The sequence below is a fragment of the Helobdella robusta genome (assembly GCF_000326865.2).
Source record: "Helobdella robusta unplaced genomic scaffold HELROscaffold_1, whole genome shotgun sequence".
Lineage (NCBI taxonomy): Eukaryota > Metazoa > Annelida > Clitellata > Rhynchobdellida > Glossiphoniidae > Helobdella > Helobdella robusta.
The window spans coordinates 8,185,847-8,198,403 of record NW_008703570.1 but is presented as its reverse complement, the minus strand read 5'-3'; the positions used below and the strand labels follow the sequence as shown (position 1 = coordinate 8,198,403).

Sequence of the window (12,557 nt, the reverse complement as noted above, 5' to 3'; positions counted from 1 at the left end):
AACATTTTCACAAAACTTCATCAAAATTTAGTTAAACGTTTACCAACATTTAAAAACTACTCAACGACATGCATATATACCTATATATATAATTCATGTTGAACGGTTAACAATTCAATAAAAGTATATAATTCTATATATTCATTCTAATAAAACTTCTATTTTTTTATATATATATACCTTATTATTTTATTTAATAGATAAAAATCAAAATAAAATTTTTTATATTGATCATTTTACGCATGTAGTTGTTTAAGAGAATTTTCAAGAAAAAATATTAGCGAAGAACAACGCTGGAGGTGTTAGGGGAATAGTTTCCGTAAGGGTAGCAGCTACCACGCGTGCGTACGTTCTTATGTTGTGCATGTATCTCGTGCATGTATCTTTTGCGTGTATCTCATGCATGTATCTCGTGCATGTATCTTGTGCGTGTATCTCATGTATGTATCTCGTGCATGTATCTTGTGCATGTATCTTTTGCGTGTATCTCATCAATGTATCTCGTGCATGTATCTTGTGCGTGCATCTCATGCATGTATCTCGTGCATGTATCTTGTGCATGTATCTTGTGCGTGTATCTCGTGCATGTATCTTGTGCGTGTATCTCATGCATGTATCTTGTGCGTGTATCTCATGCACGTATCTCGTGCATGTATCTTGTGCGTGTATCTTGTGCATGTATCTTGTGCATGTATCTCATGCGTGCATGATTGCCTGCAAACGTCTGTTATTTACAACCGATCAATTTTATTATGTTTTACCTTGAACCGTAGATTAGATTATAGGATGTCAATATATTTATTGCATTAACTTCACTAATGAATGTGTCAATTTTTTTATATTTTCGTTTGTGTTGTCGTTAATTGAAACATATTTTTTTGTTAAATTGACAAGCCTAATTCATTATTCAACGTTAGCTATTCGCTTGTGAAAAGTCCGTCAATATGGCGAAACAAAAATGTCCTCCTCAATAACCCGAAAGCAATGAAATCATTCTTGTCAAGTTTAAATATGGCGAAACGTTTGGTGAGCTTTTAAAGACAGTTGAATAATTTATGAAGGGCATCTGATTTTTCTCTTCTACAGATCGCCTTCGGACCTAATAAAGTTAACGATAGGTCTTCAAACTGGGATTGTAATGTTTATGAATTGTATTTAAAATAGCGATATACGCAGCTCCCTTTTGCGAAAAATAATAAAATTTGTGAGTAGAACATTTAAATAAGGCTTATTTTAAAAAATCTAGGACATTTCTAATTGTTATTTTGATTTATAGGCCATCCGATCAAACTCTTTCAAGTAGATTGCCCTTAAATAAATAGGAATATGAGGACCTCTGCTCCAGCTCCGAGCCAAACAATAAATGTATGAGACCTACTTGATTTGCAAAAATAAAAATACCCTTTGATACTTAGAAAATATTCGTTAACATGTAGGGAACAAAAAATATTTAGTTCAAATTTCCAAAACTACATGAGATAAAAAAGTTCGAAGTTTTTATTTAAGATTAGAACAATGATGATAGTAAAGTAATTAATAGCACATTTATTAACATTTTTTTAACGCTTGTAGCTTTATATGATATAGAATTATCTTTTTTTTCATTCAAAAAGTACCTAGATTTTTGTTGAAACCGAAGCTCTTGAAATTTGTAATGTTGCAAAAAAAATTTAAACACAAAAATCTCTGGGCAAAAAATATCTCAGACTTTGTTCAGAGTGTTCTTTTCCAAACTCATTTATTCATTTGTTTTTAACTGTTACAAAGTTTTTAACTTGCTCCTAATTCTGTAAAGTAATACTCTTATTAAAATCTGGTGGCAAGCCTTTGATGAACAACTTTAATCAAACACCATTTTTCTCGAGTGTTTCCAAAATCATTGTAAAAGGTGTGCAAGTTCGTTTATTTAATTTTTTAATTGCTGTGATGTTCTAATTCATTATCAATACAATTTCAAAACAAATTTTTCATCTGTTTATTTGAGGAATTTTGAACTTTGGATCCAAAATTTAAACAAAGACTCAAAAATGTCAATATTTTTGAATTTTGGATTATACTATGATATTTTGTTGCACAAACTAGATCATTAAGTTATTTAATTGTTTAATTTATTGCTGTATAGATCAATTGAATGCATTTTATACAAACCTCCAAATAAATTTCACAATGCCATCTTACTGTTTTTAAATATGTGAGTATGAATTTCATTTAAACAAAAAATATATGTATCGTTAAGGTAGTCAGATTTGTTTGTGGATGAATTTTATGAAAAACACGATGAGCCATCCTAACATCAGAGCTTTTGTATGGGAGCTCTGGTGATCGAAAAATATTTTATAGACAACTAAATATTCCCTTTCTATTATAAAATACACTAAATCAATTGAATAAATTTAACATTTCAATTTGTAAAAAAATAATTTGTCTGTATGAAAAATAACTAACATTGCGTGCTATGTTCCATCTTTGAACTTTTTCACTTACATGCATCTCAGATAGAATGTACGAGCGAGGTCTGCAAACTTGCTTGAAACATAACTGTTTCCAATACAAAAATGAAATGTCTTACTTTTGTTTGAACGTTCGTTATTGTTTTAAATCAACTTAGCTTAATTTAAATCACATGATCAAATTACATTTTTATAAAATGAAACAGTGTATATGAATCAAATACTTGACCATGTTGTGACCACATGCAGCTCCATCCGGAACCAACCCTGGACTTGTTTGAGTTTTTCCATAGTGGTAGTCAACAGCAACACAAAACGTTGCGTTTTTTAATTGGTTGTTCAGTTGAGAGGAACTTTGAAAATGTACAGATGATTCCATTTTGTTACTGAACCTTCTGTAAGTGGCAAGTGCTTGGCACCAGAGTCTGCCGCACAGGTATGATCTTGTCAAAAATAATTGTTTCTAAACTAACGACTAAATTTTTAAAAAATATAGACTAGAAATATTTGCATCATTGATTCTAATTTTTAATAATTATCTTTTTAATAATGAAAATGCTGCATTCGGTGTTATCATAAACGATATTTCGTTCTATTGAGTTTTACTTTTGACTGTTTTATAAAGTGAAGACAATAAACAATCAACGTGTCAACACCGACCCGCTTAAACACTTTCTGTAGTGAAGTCCGGTACGATCCATGTAGACCCCACAGTGGCCAGCAGAGTTTGCCTTCTCATTAACTTTGTAACACCATTCCGATGACTCCTTCACTCCTGCTCCCCATAGCAACGCGCAGGTTTTTGTTTTATCACCGCATTTACCACTTATGCAGTAATTATTCCTCTGTTGAGAAAACAATTTTTTTTACAAAAGAAAAATAACGTATCAACAGCGCAATCCTCGTTTTGAGGTTTTAACCATGTGACAAAAAAAAACCAACCAAACATTTTGTTCCATCATGCACATGCTGATCAGGTGGACACTTTGGCGAAATGCCATCACATGATTCCGTGACGTCACAATCGGATTTCTTATATCTGCACGTGGTCCCTTTTGTTTTGATCTAACCAGAGTTGATTTTTTAATACATTATTTTTTCAGCCCAATTGCGTTCATCTAAGAATGTTGTAGTTTGAATGAAATTGAAAAGTTAAACATGATTTGAACCTGGCAGGTGTTTAAATCACAGCAGAGTCCCGAGGCACAGGAGTTTCCGTCATAAAGTTTGCAGTGCGCATCGTAACAAGAAGTATTGCAAAACTTGAAAGATAGAAAGATACCTAACAAATAATAACATAATAACAAAACAAATGAACTTACTTGAAGATGTTTTCCTAAGCAGTCGTAGTCCTCTTCTTCTTCAACAATTCCATTACCACAAACAGGTTCTTCGTGAGAAGGGAGAGTTGGCAGTTGTGAGGGTTCTACGAGGTAGCGCTGTTCCAAGCAGGGAGCCAGTCCTGCAAATGGTTTGAAAGCATCATCGACTATCACTATTCAGGCTGTTTTAATAGTTCAACGTTGGAAAACGTTAGAAAAATATTTCAATAATTATAAAAAAATTGTTTAAAATCAAACCCCTTTGAATTACTTTACGAAAATGTTTTCTTGAACAAGTTGAGAAACCGTAGGATGGAACAATTTTTTTTCTTAAAAACATTTTTTAAATTTTAAAAAATAAATAATTATTTTAATTTTAAATATATTTGAAGTTGAATTTTGTGAAGTGGGTGAACTTTAGTCCGGAGTTCATGATGCAGTGGTGGTATGGACATGGGCAGTTATAAATTGCATCGTCGTGATCCACTCCGAACAAATGGGCAATCTCATGCACGAGAGTCAGACTCGCTTGTCTCACATCGTTTAGATCCTACAATTGAAGTTTTTTCAACAAATTATGATTGAATTAGACATGTAAAATCAAATAACCAAATTATCACTACGTAACAGGCCGTATTATTTTTATTTTCATAAGTGATAATGCTGAGACCATCTAAATTATTAATCATTAAATCATGATGTTAACCGCTATAAAACCACCAGAATCTCTGAAGCGACAGATAGCATCAGATTCAGCCGACCCAAGGACGACTTCTCCTTCAAAGAGTTGATTTCTACGCCAGAAGATAAACAAAATTAAATTGATTTTTTGAACTTTGTTTAATTTCGTACAAATCTAAAAATTTAATTTAATTAAACAGTTTTGTCTAAAAAATATACTCCAGCTACATAGCTACTAACATGATAATGAAGAAGGCATCGACATCGAAGAAATAATTAGCAGCTCTGTAGCTGTACCACTGCTCTATAAATGCTTGGCCGTCACCAGTTTTATTCATCGCTATCATTGGAATGGTCCAGGTTTCTATACTAACCAGCACTATTCGCACGTGCATCGAGTGGAAAAGCTGTTAGAGGTAATGGTAAACTGTGAGTGAAAAACTATCTGATTTGTAAAAAGATTTTCACTAGAGTGAGCGAAAAACTATCTGATTTGTAAAAAGATTTTCACTAGAGTTTTGATTTTTTTTGTTTATCGGTCAAATTCGTTTCCTAGTAAACCTCGGGTTAAATGAATAAAAAAAAAGTAATATATATTTTGCGTTTTTCTGCTTTTAATGCGCTAGATTTTAATTTTTAATTTAACATTTCAGTTTGATTTATTAATTGTGTGGTAAATTTGTCATTTCAATATTTGTATAAACATTTGAAAAAAAATGAAATGGTCAGTTTTTTAGTACTTTGTTAGTATTAGAATCTTTATTATAGATTTTCACAAATTTAGATACACATTTTTTAAAAACATAAAACTTTTTAATCTTGAATTAAAGATTTTTTAACGAGGGTTATGTTTACCACGTTAGCGGCCTGTACGATACTCATGGCTCTTCTGACAGTTTTCTGAACGTCAAAGTTGTTTGTGGCGTACTGTACAAAAATATATCCGAATTTTTTAATAGTTGTTTTTTCTTCAGATAAACGAGCAATAGTCACAGAGTAGGCTGAGTCGGCATGGTTCGAATACTGTCTGTCTGTCTGTCCGAAAATCAAAGACCATCAAACTCGTATGATGAGGTGCTTGTGCGTGCGTGCGAACGTAATGTGCACGTGCATCGTAGGGTCTGGAATACGTACAGCTGATGTGGCATGAAAGTTTAATTACAAGTATATAATGAAGTAAGTAGCTCCGTGTTTGACACCATAAAAAATGAAAAATGATTTGTGCACTGAACTTTAGAACTTACAAATAAGCTTCGAGCATAAAAAAAATTGTAAAACCTGTGAGAAATCGTTAACAAGGAACAACTCCAAGAGGCTAACAGCGTGGTCATCTGCATTATCGTCAGCATCCTCCTGGAATAACATTTTTCATAACATTAAAAGTTTTGCGTATTTTGTTCGGGATGTATTTAGCGAATAAACGCAAAAACTGAGCAGTATAACCTATTTATTGGGCCTCATTAGGCAAATAAATAAAAATGTATAAACAATCTCACAGCTTCTGTAACTAATATTATTGTTCCTTTCAGTCACCCCACACAGAATGCAGACAAGCAGACATTCAAAAGATTTGATAACTTTTTAAATTTAGATAATAATTTATTTACAATATCTGCCATAAGACAGTAATATATGTAAAAAAAATTGTTAGTTGCATCAAGAAAAAAGTAACTCACACGAAGAACATGCTTGCGCTGAAGAGACCAATGCCGTTTAGTTTTCTTAAATTTGACTCGATCAACAGTTAAAACGCCATTGCTGGTTTGCACCTTTTTCAGAAAAATAGCTTCCAATGGTTCAGATGTTTTGTTTCCCTCAAATTCGTAACTATCCTTCCCTATGTTCACTGAACCACTGAACACAAAGTAGAAAGGAATTAAATAATTGAAACAAATGAAATTTTGCTATAATTAATTAGCCCGTTGCGATTAAAACCTTAAATCATTGTCATGAAGCTCAAACAGTATTGAAACTATTCATCTTTATACCTGATGCCGTCACAAAAGTTTAATAACATCAAATTTGAAAGAGGTTCTGTCAGTGGTGTCGTAGTGTTTTTCGATGTCGTTGTGTTTGCCACATAGCCATAGTAAAGACAGGTCTTTCTCTGCATTCAAAAACATTTTGAAATTATCTTAAAAGTGAAAATTATCATTCTGTTTATATTACATTTGTGTTGGTGAACTCTTCTTTACCACTTCTATGAACAACTATTTCTTTAAAGAACCTCGAAAAAATGTTTCTGCAATAGATTTGGGCAACTTGACAATAATTTATTCATGTGCATAAATTCAGACTAAAAACTAACTCTCTATTGAGATGACAGTCGTAAGCATTATTATTAAATGAAAGCCTCATGAACACGGATGCTACTGTAGTTTTCTTGTTTGAAAATGAAAATAGTAATTTTTATTTTAATGAAATATTTGTTATACAAGTGTGGCAACGTTGAAACTCACATCTACGTGAAAACAGTCCAACTGAACACGATGCTCGTTGTAGCATTGTATCGAGGCAAGTTCTTGTGCCAGAAGTCTCCAGGCTTGTTGTATATTTAGATTTATTTATCAAAAGCTTTTTTTTAATTTTAAAATATTCTTACCTTGATGCAAATAAATTAACATTTTGAGAAAATACATTTTGATTAAAACTGGTTTGTTCAATGTTCTGTTGATCCTGTAAAAAATGTTTTTATCACGATAACTTGATATGATTCAAAGGTGTAGAATTAGCACAAAATAAATTTGTTTACAATGGTACTGTTTGCTTACATTTTTCATTTGTTGAATGTTTCCCACGAGAACAATAACAAATTTCAATTTTTTGGTTTTTGTGCGTAATGTTTAACAACAAATAAAAAACAAAACAAACGCAGTGTGATTTAACATCGACATTTTTAGCGGGAGTCACAAAGTTTAGCAGTATGTTCGATTGCGTGACAGAAAAAGCTTTTGTTCTACTTTTTATCACTGGTCTATTTTTTTCCAACTTGTTTGTTGTTGAAACAATTTTTACTTTAAATTTGAACGCCTGTATTAAACAACGCCTATATTACAACGCTTTCAATAACTTCATTGTAGCAACAGTTTAATTCAAAAGAAAGACAAGCAATCTTAAATTTTATATATAATTATTAGCTGTGAAATAAAATTGACCAAATTTTCATGTCTTCAAAATTTGAAAATAGAAAAATTTTTGATGAAATATATTTAAAACAAATTTAAATAAATGGCAAAGTAGCCTACATATTGTTCATTTCGTCAGATAATTTTTTCCTACAACTAGCTCAACTCTAACTGATTGTGTAAATAAATGAAATCGAACAAACAAACGTTTAGAAATATAAAACTATTAAACAAACTTTTTCTGAATAAAATTAAAAACAATCAAACAAAAAAAACTAAATGAATTCATAATTATTCCAGCAGAAACTATCTCAGCTAAGGAACTTCCAACCTTACCAAAAGTCAGTCTTAATCACGAATACTTTGAAACTAAACGTTTACGAACTAAATGCTCTTAACTTTATCAAATAATTTATTTGCTAAATTAAAAATCAATTACAAAGAGGAAAGTTATCTCCATAGAGACCATCTTCGTTGTAGATTACATTTTGGTAAGTGTTAAGAATTTGTTGGTAATGATTTTCAATAATTTTGTAAATAAAATTAAATGATTAGTATCGGGACATGTTTGTATACGGATCTGGAAAGGCAGTTAAACTGATAAAAGATTTTGTACAAGCAGCTAATTACGTTAGTATTAATTTCTTATATATCTTGATCAACATAAAGTTAAACGACTTCGTTATTAGGCGTTTTATAATTTTTCACTGGTTTGTTTATTTACCGATCCATTGTACATTGTCATTTTTCAGAGGTTATTTTTTTTTATTTTTTCAGTTCCTTCTGTCCATGCATATGAACGTTGTTATCGTAAACGTAGAAATCGCCGAGCCACTGAAGATGCAAATTGAAGATTACTCAATTGCAATAACATACCCCGAAAATTTTTGCAACAACCACATGGAATATTGCGAAATGACTCATGATCTTTTACTTTACCTCTGGTCTGCTAAACACTTTTGAATAAAATGGCGACATTTGAAAATAAATTTTTTTCAATTTGTGTAGTACATTGTCAAAGTTATACAATTCGTATCATATTTGATATTGTGGAGAAGTTATATTGAACATTAATTTTTTTAATTTTTTAGTTAGGTTAATTATAAATTTATAAATCTAGGCCAGAAAAATATTCTGAAAACTGTCAAAACCCCAGTATAATGCCATTTGAGGCGGAAAGAAAGATATACTTTGTCAAAGTTTGTTGTGGCGCTTCTTATATCGCTTATCACTTACATCCACACTAGCCCGGCAAACATATTTGATATATACATCTGAATAAACTTCGTTTGATCATATTATTAATAAATAATTTACAACATTTTGTTAAAACGATGATTTTTCAACGAAAGATTCCTCATACCAGCCCCACTAAAATTGGAAAACATTTTGCTCACCAAATACTGCATTGCTTTGGTCTTGCCGAGAGCAAATCTGCTGATTTCATGAACTATAATAATTTGTTCATCAAATTTTTATCATAAAATCGCTATAACAAAATTCTATGGAGATTCAAATTAAAATAATTTAAAATTAGCAACAATGTTGGTGAGCTTACGAGTATCAGTCAATGTGAGGCAGATCAAGTGGAAATGTTTTTAAAGGAAGAGAAAGGTGATACCCTCTACAACGAACCTTTACTTTCCTACAACAACCCTCTATGCTGAGATGGCATTGTCAAAGAGACAGAAACATACGATTGCGGGTTCAAATCACAAACTGTTCATTTTGTTTATACTTTTAAAATTTTTATTTTACTGCCAAAAAAATTTTCTGAAAATGTTGTTATGAATATTTATAGATTTGTAGCAAAACTTGTTGTGACGAAAATACATGCAAATTAAAGGCAGGCGCACAGTGCGCCGAAGGTCTATGTTGTGATATAACGACTTGTAAAGTTTGTTTAAACTGATATAAATTTTATTTACTGAATTAAAACTTTAAAATCTTACTTAATTTTGATGAATATTTTATTGATGCATTAATTTTCAACAGAGGTTATATAAAATAACGGATTAAAAAATGTATTGAAACATTCAAAGTTTCAAAATCGCTAGCATTTATGACTTTGAAATACGAAGGCACCTACTAATTTATATTTAATAATAATAATTGAGTCAATGAATGTTGCAGGTGAAAGCTAAATACACGGTATGCAGACCATTCAGTGGCGTTTGTGACGACGAAGACTACTGCGATGGCAAGAGCAGATTCGGCATGGACAGACATCTGCCTGATGGCGCCTACTGCACGGTTTGTTGAACTTTTGACATTTGCGTTAAGAAAAGTTTGTTCAAATCAAGTTTTCACAACGAAATAGTCAAAAAAAGTTTATTGTTTCAATGGGAAGTGCGTAACAGTCACGCAGAACTGTGAAGAGCTGTTTGGGGAGGGAACAAAGATAGGTGATGCACGATGCTTCCATGAGTTGGACTTTTTGTATCCGAAACAAGGACTTGCGTTGGTGCATTAAACCCGCAGTTATTTAATTAAAAATTTATTAGCTTATTTTAACATAACAATTAAAATAACATTCCAAGAAATAAATATTGCAACAAAGTCATCTGCGAGTACATCAGCGAAACAGTTACAATGGAGGGATTTCTAGTTAAAACGAAAAATATGAAAGCCTAAAACAAAATATATGGAAAAAGCTCTAAACAATTAGTAGGAGTTTGCGGTTACGATTTTGAAATTTCTCCAAATACTATGAATAATTTGAATGAAATACCTGACGGAACAAGTTGTGGAAAGAATAAGGTTTGCAATGGCGAAATAACAGTAAATTTCATCGTCTTCATTAAATTCTATTGTCTTTTTTCTTATTTTTCAGATGTGTTTCATGAAGAAATGCGTCAAAAGAACGTACTTTTTATCCAAGTTCCATTATCCATTCTTAAGGGTAGCAAAATTATTTTTCTAAAATAAAAACGCTTACAAGTAAAATTAGAAATTTGATTATTGGTGATAATTATATATGAAATCAACTAATAACGTTAATCTTGAACGTAATTATATTTTATAATGAGTTATTTAATAACATTTGATAAAATACAAATTTGATAAAATTGAAAATAATTATCTTAATTTTTAGAAAGACTCATCAACTCATCTGCATGAAAGAAGCTTGAAACTGGCGACCTATCTCGGATCTGTCGTGCATTTGATGAATATTTTCATCAACATTATAAAGTGACCAAAGATTGAATGTTTCATTATTTTCAACCAATTTTTCATCTTCATTCAATTAAATAAATGTGTTTTTATTTTTTGTAAGCAATAGACGTCTGCCAACAAATTACATTGTAAACATCGCAACTCTTACATTAAAAATGCTTGCCTGTGTTGTTTTTTCTTTTATTTTTCACTTTATTAACATCGGTACGTCAACAGCGTTACAATTTTTTAAAAATTTTCATTACTATGTTTATTATTTGATTCTAAAAATTTTTTTAGCTTTAACGGAAAAGAGTTACCGCGTTACGTACATTGATCTGAAAAATGGAAGACCAATTCCATACGAAAATATGAAAGTTTGTTTGTCAGCAATATAAATAATATTTTTTTTTGTCTTTGCTTTGATTTGAAAAGTCTTCAAAGGTTTGTTCGCCGAATTTTCAAAAATTTTTACCTCATTGCGCTTGTGGCCACATTAGATTATCTAAATTTTTTAAGCAAATCTGAAGATATGAAAGTCAATTTTATTCAACTAAACTGAGTTTTTTTTTCCAGAGACGACAAATAATTTGTTTCAAATTTGTATAATTTGTAAAAGTCATGGCTTTGCTGACTAGCCTAGCAAAACGTCAACTATCCACTTATCATGTAAGACCATTTATGAAAAAAACGGATCTTGTTACAGCTTGATACAAAATTATTAAAATTTGAATCCTTAACACATTCATTAATGAATTTAACAATTGGTACTTATACATTTATTATTATATTAGATTTATTTTTTTAAATTGTTTGAGACCTTGAACAAAATTTTTAAATTTAACAATGAATATTAATTAATAGAGAAATTGTTATTCCACTTAAAAATAAAGTGTAACTCTAAATATTGAAGAACATTTCAAAGGTGAAAAATCTTGAAATACGTCTGCAAGTGAAAGATGGGCCTGATTTTATAACGTTCAACGTCACAATGAACAAGTTTCATTTCACCTTTCTTGATGATTACAAAATTTTGTTTCAGTTCAATTCCTTTATTTCTTTACTTTCCCATCTTATGTTTCATTCTTTACATTCCCATCTTATGTTTCAAGGCATTTGTTTTCTAAAGAGTACAACGAAAAAGTTGTTATCCGTGGAAACCGTTACCTTCTCGAAAGCAATGAAGTAATAGATTTTTTTTATCAACAAATTTTTTCCTAAATAAATTCAAATTTACATTTATTTATTCTTTTCTCTATAGGATTCTTGCAGATGTTTTTACAGCAACATGGAGCCATCGGAAAAGAACAAAATTTACATTTCTTTATGTCACGGCTTGAGGTTTTTTTATAATTTTTATTATTTAACAGAAATTGTTAATTAAAAATAAGCATCCGCATCATATGTTGAACACATTTGCCATAAATGTTTGTATATATTTATAAATATTTTTTTAATATTTGTTTTTACGATCGTAAATTTGTCGACTCAATAAAATTCCAAAGTGCAATTTTCAAAAAATTAAACTTTTTTTTACTAGTCATAAAATTTCATTAAAATGCCATTTATATCGCTGAGATAACCAATATAAGCATGAAATGATTTTTGCACTTTTCAGAGGTTCATTCGTCTATAATAATTCTTTCATGGAGTTTGTGGCATCGAAAGACAGTGAAAAGATTGATTCTTATGAATTCGCCCAAGTCCGCGCTTTCATTCCACAACAATATTTCTGCGGTTGGAACTTTTCAAACAATTTTTTTACTTAGATTTAAATATTTATGTTATCAAGAAATAAATGCTTTGTCGTTTAATTTTTGATC

The 12,557-nt window shown here is 30.7% G+C and overlaps 1 protein-coding gene across 1 annotated transcript; it reads right to left on the bottom strand.

Moving 5' to 3' along the window:
• Positions 1–2,086: 2,086 nt before the first annotated feature.
• Positions 2,087–4,715, bottom strand: HELRODRAFT_105476 (hypothetical protein). Its single transcript, XM_009011149.1, has 11 exons — positions 4,694–4,715; positions 4,479–4,566; positions 4,189–4,322; positions 4,031–4,101; positions 3,773–3,912; positions 3,620–3,712; positions 3,393–3,515; positions 3,109–3,295; positions 2,680–2,891; positions 2,446–2,538; positions 2,087–2,315 (listed from the first exon to the last, which is right to left on the bottom strand). The coding sequence occupies exons 3-11, from the start codon at positions 4,203–4,205 to the stop codon at positions 2,241–2,243; spliced, it is 1,011 nt and encodes a 336-aa protein (XP_009009397.1). The 5' UTR covers positions 4,206–4,322; positions 4,479–4,566; positions 4,694–4,715; the 3' UTR covers positions 2,087–2,240.
• Positions 4,716–12,557: the final 7,842 nt, after the last annotated feature.